The sequence below is a fragment of the Anguilla rostrata genome, chromosome 18 (genome assembly GCF_018555375.3).
Source record: "Anguilla rostrata isolate EN2019 chromosome 18, ASM1855537v3, whole genome shotgun sequence".
NCBI lineage: Eukaryota > Metazoa > Chordata > Actinopteri > Anguilliformes > Anguillidae > Anguilla > Anguilla rostrata.
Genome location: NC_057950.1, coordinates 22,795,843 through 22,811,482, shown reverse-complemented (window position 1 = coordinate 22,811,482; position 15,640 = coordinate 22,795,843). Strand labels below are relative to the sequence as shown.

Sequence of the window (15,640 nt, the reverse complement as noted above, 5' to 3'; positions counted from 1 at the left end):
CTTGCCACATTGTAGACACTTTCTCCAGGCAGACATGATTTTGAACATTCCTTTGTGACTAAGAAAAATCCCACTTTTTTTCAGAGCCGCAAAGGAATGTTGTGCGCACACCCGAATGTGTGCACACACGTGCATGCACATACATGCACACGAAAATCAGGCTTATATAATTCAAGAATGATGGATATTTTTGAGCATTTTATTGTGACAGGCACCTCATGACATTCAGTGAGTGTATGACTTGTGCATCTGTTGCATACACACCTGAAAGGGTGTCGTAAGCTAGCCTTGCAAAAAAAAAAAAAAAAATTAATGCACAAATGTTCATTCTTTTGCAGTGATTTATGTAGCTTCTATTAGAGGGTGAAATTGAAGGCAACATGCAGCAGTACAGACCAATTGCCAAAGTCATGTCTGGGGCACCACTTTACTTACAGAAAAGATTTTTCTATTCATTCTGATACCTGCTGGCATCTGCAGAGAGTTTAGATATTAGTTAGCCCCACTACAGTCCAACGTGTGCCCTTTTGTGTTACATTTTCCGTCGTAATATTTTGTCAACAGTTGCAATAGATTTTCAAAATTGGTTTTTTTTTCAACGAGGGAAAATAAACAGATTATTTCTCTATAAACTGATATCCCACAAAATTCGTGACATTTCTCGTGTGCATAACGATTTCTACCGTGACCTCCGCTTACATTTAGCATGCGGCTCAAAATCAGTCTGCTTGGGCGGACTTGCTGAGATAGTGTATTCAGAGTGATGCAGTCACGTGTTTCAAGATCTTGAGGGTTTAAAACAACACAAAAAACTCCAAGACTACCAACATTTCAAAGGGCAAGTAATAATAAAAAAAAACCAAAGTAGACATCACTCAAGGTTAGGTGGCACTACTGTCTAACTTAGAGTACCGCCTACCCCAGATATGTTAGTTTGTTAAACAGACGTTGTGGGTGTTATTATGTGTGGCGGACTGACGGAATTAGTCGCGTAGGGAAAATGTTTCCTATTTCGTGCCGACATTAGATAGGGTTACAAATTGCTTTGGGCTTGCAAATCTGAACCCAAGAGAATTACATTTTAAATAGTGTCAGGAATTAGTTAGGGGCTCAATGACTGTTTCATTCGTGTAGTCACAATCTACGATTTACTCACGCGCAAATAAAATAAAAACGTATCCGTAAAGAGACAGTTTTCCACATCCCCTAAAGATGGCAGTCAAACATGGGATTTATCCGTGCATGTCTCCAGAGCTCCGAATGGAGCAATGCTTTGGAATTCAACGCCGAAGAGCTCCTAGCTCAGAGTTGGGGAAGGGGGCAGTGCAATTAAAACGTCGTCCGGGTTTAACTATCTGGATTCTAGAGTTTAAATCGTGTTCACTTGGGTAGGGCAGTAAAAAGGGGAGGGAAGAAAAAACTATAGTTGGTGGGGGTGGTCGCTTGGCTCCGGGAAAGGAGGGCACGTTGATTTATGTTTTTGCTCAATCGGCAACCAACAACAAACACTTCGTGTACATTTTCTTAATAAAAAGCAAAATATAAAATTATACTTACCCCCTAAATTATATAAATTAGTTTTCTGAAAATAAAACTTCGGTTTTGCTGTATGTCTTCCCCCCTTTCACCTCCTGACTTTGAAATGTTATGTTTCTGGGCGACAACAAGCAACTTGAGAGTTCAGAATCGAAAACATTCTCAACTGGGCCATTGACTGGGTTCAATAAGCCGTGATGGGGAACTAATCTTTCCTTTTAAATGTTTGAGGCAATTTTATCTAAATTAATTTTAATTCTAAAAGACGGATAGGCTAATTCCCTATTTGTATCCGGGCGGTACCCCTCTACTCTGCTCCCGTCGTCCGTCCAAGAGAATTCCAGCATTATATACACATTTGTTGCGCATTAGCCCCAGCCCAGAAAGCAATGGCGTGCTGGTTAAAATACTGATTTTAAGACGTCTCAGAACACAAAACAGCACAACAGCTGGTGCGTTTACTAAAATACGGCAGATGAAACGTATTCTACTGCTTATTTAAATTCAAACATATTAGGTTTGAAGTTTAAACCATTTTTTCGCGACAAATAAGGTATATCTAGGATACATTAGAAGAGCAGGCTGGTCTGTAGCGTTTATTATTAGCGTTAATGTTCATTGATTTTAGGTCCGTTTTGCCTATAGGCCTAGTGCCACAGCTCGCTTGTCCTCATGGCCCAGAAAGGATATCCCTACTTTCGGCTTACCTGTCTTCGTCTCTCGGCCGGCGTTTTCCAGAAACAGAAAAAAGATTCAAGTTTACACGTGCCGAGCCGTGTGGCAGCTGGCATTTCAGACAGTACGAAGCTTAATTTGGCCAATTTCAAAAAACTGACTTTTAAGTCCATTGCCTATATAACAGGAGGCCTGTAGAGCTGAAGTAGCCTACTCCCGGAAGAAACCAATTTCCTTCCCCGTAAGTTCTGTTAAAAATGGCCGGACTCGCAAATAAAATAAGTAGGCTAATTAAGTAAAAACACAAACAACAGTAGGCTATGGCTGCAGGAGACATGATATATACGCAATGCTTTTTTTTTTTGTTGCTACAAGCCTCAATGTAATGTGAGTGTGTTCGGATGTTTGATTGTAGGGGTAAAGGTCTGTGGTAGGCCTATAACTTTTTGGTGCGAAACTGCCGTTAAAGTATACAACTTCGAAAAAGGCAAATATACAGTTGCATCACCAAGAGCACGGAGAGTGTTGTGTTTGCAGATAACTGTTTAGAAACCACTGGTAGGTCGAAGCAGCTTATGTGCTAAACACATAGCATGATATAATTCAGGATTTTGTTTTATTTTTTATTTTATTAAATCAACGTCACGTTGTGCTGATATTAAAAGTTAATGTAATTCCAAGTGATGCTTATTTATGTTCCTTATTAGTGTGTCAAAGTTGGTATGATAAAAAGAAAAATAAAATCCACAGGTATTTCTTTAACCAGAGCAACGCTTCAAGTTTATCTCACAATAGAGATAGATTCATGCAAATAAATAAATAAATCAAACTCAGACAGATAGTTTAAAAACAAAATTACAGATTGTGTTTTTTTTTTCAGTCCTTTCTTTCCACAAAATTTATTTATTTACAATGTATACATAAACTCTCCCAAGATGTTACCATGGAAAAGACTGTTGACTCTTGACTGGTGTACAACAAAAATAGGAGTCTGTTAATTTAGGCCCAGGCTTAACGTGCACCGCACTGTGACTGCGTTATCCTCAAACTTCAGTAATAAATTCTGTATTCTGTAAAACCTTTGCTGTATTGCTTCCTGTACAGCCTTATGGCTACAGTGGCTGTTTCACTTCTTTAAAATGTGCAAGAAATGAAACAACTGCAGGTTGTTGCTTAAATGGGTTGAAGATAAGGACAAATCACACTGCCTGTTAGATTGAATCTAGGTCTTGGTTATTTTCGAAGGCTAACAGCCCACATTGCAACGTTGTCATTTTTGTGCAAGACAGATGCACTGACATGATACTTGGAAGTACACACACACCTTTGGGTTCCTAAATTGCTTCCTATAGGAGCAGCTGCGCAATCAGCGTGGGTGGCTGCAGCCTTTTCCAACCCTCCCACTGCTCATCAGGCAAGGCCAATCGAGATATGGACAGGAAATAAATGAGGGATACAAGAAGCAAGTCTCAGGGTACGGAGACCAACTACCCAACGAAATCCTGGGGCAGCTTGGTTTTTTCACCAGACACAATTGTCTAATGCCCTAAAATCGCACACAAGCCCTTTTATTTTTTTCCCTTTGTTTTGTTTTTGTTGTTTTTTTTTTAAACTTTTTGAATGTATTTTTATACAGAGGAAAAGTAAGGCTTATCAACTGGATGGACGAATGACTGGTTAGTTCAATCTTTTCATTTTTGTTTAAGTAAGATGGTCCGGGAAGGAGGTCAAAGTCTACATAAATGGCACACACATAGTGTGGAAAGAAAAAAATTCACATCCTTTTTAAAAAAAAAATCTATTAGAAACAACATAATATGCAGAACAATACGATAGCATTTACAAGAATTAAGTCCAACTTAATTTTACAACAGTATACAGCATATCTTCCTCTTTCTCTCTCACTCTTCCCCCACCCCCAGGAGTTGATATAGTCTCTCTTTCTTTCTCTCTGTCTCTCTTTCTCACACAAACACACACACACACTCTCTCTCTCTCTCATTTCAATGTTGATTACAGGGCACTTGCTTTGTTAAAGTGTCCCAGGGCATTGCCTTGGTCCAAATCCGTCCCCCAGAATCAAGCTCCTGGGTCTCTGGGTGAAGTGGGTACATGTCCGACAGCACCGGAGGAAAGACCGACATGTTTCTCGTCTACAGCGTCTCTGATTGATAATACACAAATTAATCCTTTTTTTAAAAAAACTACTGGGCGTGGATGTCCACGGCCTGTCCGCCCGCGGAGGGGTCTCCTGGGCTCAGCACAGGGGGGCTGGAGGCTGAGATGGGCATGGCAGGGTGGGCCGGTCCTCCGTGCATCAGCATCGCTGGGTGGTGAGGGTGCCCGGGGATGTAGGCGCGCATGGGGGGCCCGTGCCGCAGCTGGGCCGGGTGGGGGTGCATCGGAGCCGGGCCGTAGCCGGGCTGCCCCATAGCCATGGCCATCGGGCCACCGTGAGACAGGTAGTCCCCTGGCATGCCCTGCAGTCCTGCGTGGGAACAAGGCACACCGGTCAGCAGAGAGCTTCACAATCACAGAACCACGACAAGGCAGTGTGTGCATCAATACCATTTATCACTGTAGCAAAAAATATTCCATGCTAAAGCCTTTGTTGTTAAAGTTATAGCATAACTTTGAAACCTTCTCACTTTTGAATGACATTCATCTCTCCATAATGCCTGACAAAGAAAGCAATGCCCTGCAGATGGAAAAAAGCAGAAGCTTTTTAAAAACATGCCGGAGATTGTATGACGTTCCATGAAGAGACCATTGGTTAAACAAATGGTCACATTCGCATCATCCTGGCCTGCATTCCTTTTATGTGTTGCTCCTGGCTTGATTTATTTAATTTTATTATTTGCTCAGTCATACATGTCGGCTAGAATGATATTAAAGGAAGTCAGAGAGTTCAAGGTCAGCTCAAGTAATACTTTTGGATTCTTTTTGTTACTTTATACAATGGAGAAATCCGTAAAGTTAAAGCATTCACTTAGTTATGTAATCACTGCCCTGACTTAGTTTCAGGGCAATTTTTTATAATGCATTTTTTCAAATTGTTGTTTTACATGTTAAAGAATTGCTACATAAAGCAAAAAGAGTGGTAAAATTTGAAGAAATCATCCAGTTTATACAATTTCTTCTGCTATATTTCAAGGGGAGACATTGGGTTATAGCTTGTGTTACCTAAGGCCACCACAAGTAAAACACATTCATCTGTTGCAGTGACACCCACTCACAAATGCAGCACAATTTGTGCACTTTGAGAGACCATACAACCTGTGAAAAATGAGGTAAATGAATCCTATCTTTTCAACCTTGTGTTCGGAGCACTTATCTTGCGGAGTGGTTTTTCTTTTTGACACAATGCGGGAGGTGAGTGGCTCTTTCTCCGGGCCCCGGCCGAGAGGCCAAGCCATTGTGTTCAATCAAAGTGGAAGGGCTGGATGCACCCACACACACCCACACACTGTCACCTGAGAGCCCACTCCTCTCCCCGCACGTGCGCCGCCGACACAATGGACGAGACGGCCACCAACTCCGTGACAAAAGGGGCCCGCGTGACGGTCGCTCCTCAAACAGGCTAACCGCCGCCAACTTCACCGCAAACCCGTCGGCCTTATTTGTGCTCGTACGAACGATTCGTCTGCGCGTGTGAAGTAATGTCTAATGTAAACAATACCGATTAATCCAGTGACCGAGACCGGAAACGTTAGCTGCCAGCTCAGAACACACAGTATAATCTCCGCTCTCCTTCAGATTCACACTCACAATTTGACTTTCCAGTAATTACAACTAGCATTGAAACTTGGAATGTGTGCACTGAAATCACAGACTGTTTTACAGTTTTTATAAAAGAATTGCATCAGGTTTCACAAGGACAATATGACATCTCTCTGATTTCAAGACTTGATGGGAAGGCCAGCACTGCCTACAACAATCCTACAGTAAGGAACATTGAAAAGTATGAGAGGAGCACTAGTAGATTTTTTTTAAATAGTATATTCTGGGTTTATGATTTCTTTCATGTAGTCATGTATGTCAACAATACTCCTGTATTGTTTCCAAGAGCTATAAGCTTCATAATTGTCAAGTATTGAAAGCATAACACTCCTGTTAAGTAGGTTAAATTGGTTTAGGTTTAAGTAATGTTACAGTGTGACTGCTTGGAACACTTCCATTTCAGGTCTCAGGGACTACAGTCTTAATTTTGCCTTAAGGAAAATTTCCCAACTAATGAAAATTGCTTATAAAATATTATGTACCCTCAGTCCTTAATCAAATACGATAATGTTTTTTTTCAAATAACCTATTAATTTAATTGGTCATGAAGGGTATAACACATCACTTACATTTAATTGACCTAGAAACTAAAGGAACAATAGTTAAATTTGCCAAGATAGGAAATTTCAATGACGAAGCCATGAAGCGCATGCATTTTCAACAGCAGTGCCAAATTTCTCACTCTCTCGCACACTCGTTCCCTTTCCTCTCTCCACCTCTTTCTCCGTCTCTTCTCCCCATCTCATCTCCGATTCCACGCCTGGCCCAATTACAGAATTCGGGAAAGCAAATTGAGAGGGTTTAAGGGAGCTTCTTCCACAGCCTTGCGGGAACGGGTACAGCCGCTGGAGCGAGGGCATTCGCAGTCTCGGACAGGGGGACACGCCAGCCACATGCGCACACACACATATTTATACAAAACACGTCCACGGGCTCACAAATGCTAATGCCGTTTTAAAATCACGGGAAAGAGAGAAACGAGAACCCGCATTTTCAGCGCCGGAGAGAGCAGAATGGCGGACGCTCCGGCAGAGCAGAGTTTGCAGACTATTCTGCGGGAGACTATGTTAATGATCTCTATTTTTGTATACCGAACAAGTCAAATCCATTTGTCACACTGTTAGTGATGGCATATTTAATTTGGATATAGTCAATTAGCTTCGAGCTAAGTCTCGCGTCCTGCTGTGCAAACCTGTGCATTCTACTCTGGTTTGTTTCTCTTCCTTTCATCATAAGTAATCCTATTATGCTGGGATGGAAAGCGATGGGCAAACTAAGTCGATGGTAGGGGCCCGTTTTGCCCAAAGATTCCATAGGGCACTGGTCAGATGAAAGTTCACGCAGGTGTGTATTTTTCTTAGGCTCAGTCCATTAGCTTTTTCTTGCGCTGTCATGCAGGTTAGTTTATTAATGTAACTCATGCATCAACTGCACTGAGACAGATTTATGTCACTTTAGGGACATGCTCTTTCCAGTCTCCCTGCACTGCAGCACACTGCTTACATTTTGCCAATCAGGCTGTTGCTATGGTAACATCCCACCAACCCCCCTTGTCCTGACACCCCAACCTCTGCCTCCTCCTTTGCCTTTTTTCCAAGTACTCTCTCTCACTCCCTCTCTTTCCCTCTCACCCCAACCTTTTTCTCAGACACGTGAGCTGTTTTCTTATGTTTGATGTTGATAGTGTGACAGATTTATCACCTGAAGATGTCTTTTTTTTAGCAGCAGTAGCATTTTCTTGCGTTAAAAAGTGAAAAACCATAAAAGTGAGAAGTGAATGGGCATGAGAAACTGACAGCAGGAGCATTCAGGAGGACTAAAGGAAACTGCACACTGGAAAGCACAACAACCACACACATCCACAAGTGTGCCTGCTTTTGTGCTGCAAAATGCCGATCATAAAAATGCATGTAGCCCTTTTTGTACTACCTTCAGCCTTGGCTTTGCAATTAGTGAACTAGCAGAAAGTGATTAATGAGTACGGGGTTTTTCCTGCATTGAAATGTCTTAGACGAAAAAATAAAATTTCTAAAACGTTTAGAAATTGTCTGTGAATTTACCGGTACAATCCCGTTATTTTCAAAGTTTGACTGCTTTTAAGTTTACGTCCAACTTTAGACACGCTATATTAACTACCGTGGAATCCGCTTAATTGCATACTGTAAAAGTATGAAACATAGTACCCACTAAGGACGTGATTTACGATAGAAATGCCCATAATGCCCATGCTCACACATTTTTGTGGTTTAGTGTCTTTATAAGGCAACTGTCCATTTATTTATGCCATATCTTCTGACTTTAACATATATTTATAAATCATTATGGGATGTAATTGGAAATAATCCCTGGGAAATATCTGAAATATGCATTATTGGTTTATAAAAATATGCAATCTCTTTCCAATGGAACGAATGGGAAATGGTTTGGGATTTGGCAATTCTATGTAAATACCCAAACTATGCTATAATCCATTATGCAATTAAGTAGCCATTAAGCTCCACTGTATTAACATACACTTTTACCTGTGCAGATTGAGCTAAGAAGTAAAATTCTGAAAAGTCTTTAATGTTGTAAGTGCCCCCCAATTCTGGCACTTAAAAAATGTAACCCTTCAATAAATATTTAAATTGTTGCAATATTTTATTTTTTGTCACACATTTCATTTTTTTATCGCCCACATCTCAATGCACTGTGGCAGTCTCTTGATGACCAGCACTTTATATGTAGCTAAATAAAGGGAGGCAATGCATCCAGTTGATGGTGACACAAAGTGATTGGTTAAATAGAAGTACTTAAGTTGTACTTCCCTCTCTGCTTTGTGATTGGTTAACTAGAAGAAGGTGCTTAATTTGTACTTACTTCCCCCTCTGCTTTGCGATTGGTTAACTAGAAGAAGGTTACATGTAGTGCCACTGCCCCTCCATGCCCATATTCATTCCCATTCCACTCATAGGCCCTAAAAGGAGATAAAAAAGCGAGAAGAACGCCAGGAGATGAGAAGACCAGCAGGGAGAGCAGGACCGAAAGCCAAAACACAGAAGGAGGTGGAAGGGGATATTTCCCAAATAAATAATAAAAGAGGAGTGGAGTGGAGGGAAAAGAAGATTAGGCTCCCAGAAGACCCAGTGAACTGATGAGAGGCATGGTTAGCTCTTGACAGGATGGATGCAAAAGAACAGCAGGGACAGTGAAACAGACACACACACACACACAAAGGAGAGCGCAGTGCGAGAGAGAGAGCCAGAGCTAAATCGGGGCTGTAATGTGATGGACTACACCTGTGAAACTGTGTGAGAGCTATCCCCCCCCAGGCAACCACAGGAGGATGGCAGTGCTGAGGGGGGTGGGAAAGGGGAACAAGCCAAGATCTTACCAGGTGGTCTAATTCCCATGTGCTGTTGGCCGTCCATGACAAACCCTCCCATTGGCTGGCCATCTGGGTTGTAGGGTGTGCCTTGACTTACTGGAAAAGGGCAATGGGCACAGGACAGCGGTTAATTAGTATTTTAATTAAGTTTCAGAGATTTCTTTGGGGCAAGGATCATCTGTTTAGTTCACAAAAGGTCATTGCTTTAGTCCATATTTCCTTAAAAAAAAGATGGACACAACTTCCAACATAAAATCCAAACAACCTTTACATTTTAAACAGAGCAGCTAGGATTACTATCACACTTTTTAATGGAATTTCTGCTTCCACAGAATTATGGCAACAAAATAACCTCACATCAGAATTACAGCAGTTAAGGCTAAAAAGTACATCTTCATCTTATGAATGAAGCTGAATGGGTACATGCAGACTTTTTGTGTGCTATTCAGACAACAACAGTTTCACCACTGTGAACATCTTTGAACTTTCACCAATGCAGCCCAAAACCAGAACTCTTATTACAGGAGATTACAGCACTTCACCACAAGCTATGCACCAAGAAAAACAATTTACAAATGGCCACATTAGTACCACGACATCCAGCTAACTTTGCTTGATTCTGTTTTCATCCACATGCAAATTAAACACTTAATTTAATTAAAAACTGTTGGGCTCAAGATGTCACATCAAGGTGATTCCTGTGTTGGCTATTTGGGTGGATTTTTGTATTAAGCCACTCTTGGCACAGTATGGCAGTCCAGTTAGCAAACAGGAGACATCCCAGTGCATGGCCTGAGGGGGATTTGCCTCCAGGGCTTCAACAGAATTACTTGCCTGCTCGATTGGACTGGTCTATCATGGGCTGCACTATTCTCCGTCTTGCGTTAATGAACCTGAGACAGAAGGAGATAGCAACAAACATCGTGTTAGAACTGTTACTGAATGAAAAAAAACAAAACATTAACCTGAATGAATTCAATATTTTTTCCTTAACCAGGAATCAACCAATCATTTGTCCTCAACTTGTTATAGATACAACCAACAATTGTCCTTAGCTTTGACTTACAAATAAATTTAATCACAAACACAGTTTGATGAGATAATTTTAGTCATGGCTGAACTTGCAAACTGTGGATAAGAGAACATAAGAACAGTCTTATATATACTTGTATACTCACATTGTGAGTCAAAGTTAACACCATATGTTGATTGGATCAAGGCCATTGTACTGAAGAGTAAGATTTGTGGGTCGAAAAAAATGGAAGGGGTCCACATTTCAGCATTAGGGCTTTCTCCTAGCGCAGCACAAACCAGCTGTCACGCCTCCTTGCTCAGTCCAGCGCCCCCCCCCCCCACCTACACCCCCCCACCCCTACTCCCCCCCCCCACCCCACCCCACCCCCACCCCAACACAGCAGAAGGCCTCAGCTCTCTTTGGTTTACAAGAAATGGCTGGGAAGTATCACAAATCGTATAACAAGCACCTGAAATGCTAACACCAGCCTGACTGAGGACTTCAGCCTGTACCTGCTTGCGCGTACTCAACGTTCGCCTTCATAGTAAAACAAACACGGGAGCCCCAGAGAACCTCGGCAGACACCAGATCTTTCTGCATTTTGTAACGGCGGCCATTTCTGTGAGGGGCGGCCATCCCCCAATGAGGCTGCTCTGTGCTCGGCGTGTTTTGCCTTTTTTTAAACAGGAACCTCGACAAGTCGGCCATTTAACATAAACACTTCTGACAAGTCAGGGAGAGGAAAATGTGACAGATGTTCAGTAAAAACTGGGAAAGTGCATCTCTGAATCTGCACGTACCCTTGTATCTATGTATTTAGCATCTATAGCGTCTGACCCCCCAACCCCAACCCCCCCTAGCAGAAAGCTACTCTAGGCTGACTCTCCCCAAAACATTCGGAAACAACGCCCTGACCTCTGCTGACCCCCGGGAGTGCAACCTCAGGGGTTCCAGTGTGATTTATGTCCTCCTGCTTTTACCACGCTCGGATATTTCCATTTCACGTTTCGAAGGGGGAGGAATTAGTATACTCTTCACACACAATGGCCACACTAGTCTTTTTTTGCAGGGATGTATGGTTGGTGGAGGCTGCATTGGATGGAAGGGTGGCAGCAAAGAAGGAGAAAAAAGGGAATGAAATGAAAGACAGAAATCAACTTTTCTGTGCTTCTCCTGGTTTTCCCAATGTCAATCTCCAAGCTTATGTTGCAATGCCACCATATATGTATGTGTATATATATATATATATATATATATATATATATACGCACACACATATATTATACATATTTCATTTTTGAACAGGAAAAGAATGTACTGACATGGCAGTTCACCATCAAATGAGGGAATGTCTGGAGTTTTATCACCACTAGCTCATGCTGCTGGGGGAGTCTCGGGCTAGGCATTCCTTTTATTGCTCTCTGGTTTCTTGACTCCATCTGAGGCTGGGGTCAGCGGAGGGTCAGTGCTGTCTCACTGGTGACCTCTCCCATTTGGATTTTTCCCCTTTTTTTTAAATCTCGGAAAACGGTCGGGGCTCCACAAAACAGTATGGCAAGCTTCCTCTCCTAGTCTTCCCCGTATCTAAGACCAGATGCTCTTGGCCCGAACAAAGAACAAGTAGTACACAATGCCGGGGTTGGGGGATGGAGGGGCAGTCAGGGGTGGGGTGGGGTGGGGCGGGTGGACGGGGGGTGGGGGGCGCTTATAGGAGTGTGAGGAAAGGGAAAGAATGGCTGTGCTCTGTTCTGTGAGTCTGCTGCACAACCCGGCGCAGGCAGTTTAGAGAAGCTGGTCAAAGGCAACAGAGACCCATGTGGTGAGCTAAATCCTCCATTAGGAGTAAATGTGCACCTTTTAGCGACCTCTGTGTGCCGTTACATAGCATTTATGGCCTCTTCAGTTTCTATTTCCCACCGCCGCACAATGGACAGAGACATTCTGCTGGCCTTTGACAACAAGCTGCTATTTTTGAACAAAATACCACTGTACCACTGACTCTCGAGAGAGGTCAGGCTAAAGACATAAAACTTATAATAAAAAACCATTCTTAAAAATGTTTATGCTTAAGGCACTTAAGACTTAAAGCAAATAGAAAAGAGCCAAATGCCCCCCCCCCCCCCGCACTTCTTTCTGAAAGTTTCCTAGCACTTCGAGCAGGCCCACCCTTTCTGATGTATGGAGAAGCGCTTCCTTTCAAAGTGCGGAACCGATCGCAGTTGGACTTGCCGGCGCTGCGCTAATGCCCCAGTCTTATTACGCACACAGGTGTAGCACAAACAGCATGTGAAATGGCCAATTAAAACCAAGAAATCAGCTTTTTCATCAGCCGCCTTTGTTGCATGACCAATTAGGGTATAATTTAATAACTATCGCTGGGACGACACAGGCTGGTGAGACACGAGGATAACCTTCAGCATGTCTATCTATATGCATATGAATCAGCCTTCTCCTTGGCACAGGCTCCCTGCTATCTCTAAAGCGCCGCAGAAGGGCCAAGATATGCATAAATAAATATGATGTACACTTGTGCCGCCTTACACACACACACACACACACACACACACACACAAGCGAATGCACACACACTCGTTTAAAAGCCCATACGCCCATACAGTATCACTTATGAGGGGGTTGTTGCTAAATCTTATAATAAAATGTATTTCTGGATAATACACTTGCTTCCCACTGTATGTCATAACTACTGTTTATGTTTTTATATTGGGCATGTTTAATGTTTTTATTTTCATCTCATGTTCGAAGCTGCTTGTCAGTTGTCATTCACGGGACAAATTTTAAACCTTAACTGAACCAGAGCAATCAATGCAGAACCATTACATGATCAGCAATCATAAGGCTATCATTGATTGATCATCACCGACTGTTCATACAAAGGCACAATTATTCACCAAGACCACTCCCCCCCCCCCCAATCTATCCACTCCCACCCCTATAACATCCCCTGCCCAGCATCCGCTTCCCAAAGAAGAACACTATCCTTCCGCCAACTGGAGATGCGTTTTACTGCAGTAATTAGGTATCCCATTCAATCACATGTTGGCGTGCCTTCAGGACAAATTCATAAAGGCACGCCTCATTTTTGTCTGGGCCTCCAAGTCATAAAATTTTCATCCACACTCCTCTCTCTCTCTCTCTCTCTCTCCTCCTCCTCTCTCTCTCTCACTCCCACTGCCTCTCTCTCACTCCTCCTCTCTCTCACACACACTCTCTCCCTCCCTCTCTCACACACTCTCTCCATCTCTCTCTCTCACACACACTCTCTCACTCCCTCTCTCTCACACACACACACACACACACACATACTCTCTCTCACTCCTCCTTCTCGCTCTCCCTCTCTCACTCACACACTCACTCACTCACTCACACCCGCACGTCATGCCCACAGCGCTGGATGCGTTTAAATAAACTGTGACAGCTAGAATCCCACTTACACAACAGCCGATACCCCTCCCCTCCCTAATCAGGGGATGGCCTCACCCCAGAGCGCGTGCTGGGCTTGCCCCTGCACCTATCTGCATTTATTGGGTTGGCAGGTATGCCATCTGCCAAGTTATGGCTTGGCGAGGCATGCCACATACCTACACAGCACAGAGAGTTCAGCACTGCAGGGTTTCCTACAGAAGTAACCACAACCACCACAGACTCTCCAGCCCTTAAAAACATTAACTTCTGTACCTTCTGACCTCTTAGCTAGGCCAATAGATCATCTACAGACATACAGACAATTAGTAGGCCTATCGTGTATACAATAATAACCCATTAAAACACTTACTGTAATCCATTTATAAATATGACAATACATTCTTTGAGGTAGAATGTATGTGTGTTCTCATGTACGTGTGTATGCATGTCTCGCTCTAGATATAATTATCTTATGGTTCATACATTTATATGCAATTTATATGCATTATTACCAGCAGTTACTCATTACAAACACAGTACAAAAATAACTGATATCTCAACAAAAACATGTTTTCAACATAAAAATGCCAAGTTATGCATGCAAAGCACTGTCTATACATCACTAATTAAAACTTGCAAAATCTATGCCTGCCATTAAAAATATTGCTATCAAAATGAGGCCAAGTTACAACAAACAATATTGGCTGTATTAGCTCCCATTAATTAAACTAGCTTTATTCCAAAATACTGCTACCCAATGTCATGGTGCAGGGGAGTGAATTCACTCAGTCCAAACTGCTCACACTCCTACATTAACACAGGTAGAGCCCTTTTCACTTTAAAAATTGAATTCCAATAACTCTCCAGAACCATACAACACCACTCCCTCGGTACTCTGGGAGATGAGAGACAACATGAGAATAAAGGGTATTGTACTATGAATCTGAGACTTATACACCCTTTCTCTTACAAACACACACACACACACCCACACATGCACACACACCCACAAACACATGCACATACACATATAGACACACAAACCTATTCATTCAAGCAGTGTCACATGTACTGAGGAGTGTAGGAATACTACTTTGGTATACAGTACATCCAGCATGCAGTAATACTAAGTGTGCACTAAGCTGTAACAGAGTAGAGTTGGTCATTAAAGGTCTGCAGACTTAGAGACCTAAAGAAAATAGTGAAATCAAAGGGGGCCTTTGGCAAGAGCCACAAGGGGTCATCCTGATCCTGGCAGCTGCAATCACTAGGCCACCGTTACTTCACCACCCCCTTATAGCTCCTGACCAAAAGGAGGGGTGAGGTTCCACTAACTGAGCAGTGAGCTCAGTTCCCCCCAATGTTGTCTTTACAGAGGTAGCCATCTGGGGTTCGAGGCCACGCTTTATAAAAACAGGCGCGCTTAGCAACAGGGGAAAGCACTCCCCCGTGGCTAAGGCCTGGGACAGGGATTCCCTACAGGCAGAGACCTGTCCTGTCCATAAACAGGCCTCTTCACCCAAAAAGCAACCGTCCAATCATATCAGCCTGTGGCTCCTCCCAGCCACAGTGACCAATGGGATGCGTGTGCTGGGCGCTGACCTGTCCTTCTGATGGTTGATGTTTGGTATGTCATGCTTGTGTTTGTTTGGGTTAGTCCAGCCATCCCCACTGGTTAAAACACATGGGATGGATAGAGAGAGCAATGGAAGGAGAGGGTAAAGGGGGAAGGTGGAAGGGACAGAGGGAGGGATGGAGCAGTGAGGGTGAGGATCTGCACTCTCCTGCACAGGCAGGGTATGAGGTCATATTTGGCAGCCGTTTCCTTGGCCTTCGTGCGGGTC

At 43.0% G+C, this 15,640-nt stretch overlaps 1 protein-coding gene across 2 annotated transcripts in view; it reads right to left on the bottom strand.

Moving 5' to 3' along the window:
• Positions 1-2,964: 2,964 nt before the first annotated feature.
• The window catches only part of LOC135244450 (homeobox protein Meis1), a 69,406-nt gene continuing 56,730 nt past the window's right edge, over positions 2,965-15,640 (bottom strand). Inside the window, exons 10-13 of one of the 2 annotated variants that reach the window (XM_064316733.1) lie at positions 10,189-10,251; positions 9,365-9,450; positions 8,851-8,947; positions 4,559-4,699 (exon numbers count right to left, since the gene is read on the bottom strand). In XM_064316733.1, coding sequence (XP_064172803.1) covers positions 8,889-8,947; positions 9,365-9,450; positions 10,189-10,251 — 208 coding nt within the window. In that variant the 3' untranslated portion in view covers positions 4,559-4,699; positions 8,851-8,888. Of the gene's footprint in view, positions 4,700-8,850; positions 8,948-9,364; positions 9,451-10,188; positions 10,252-15,640 lie in introns of both variants that reach the window. The other variant, XM_064316732.1, reaches the window with a different exon arrangement.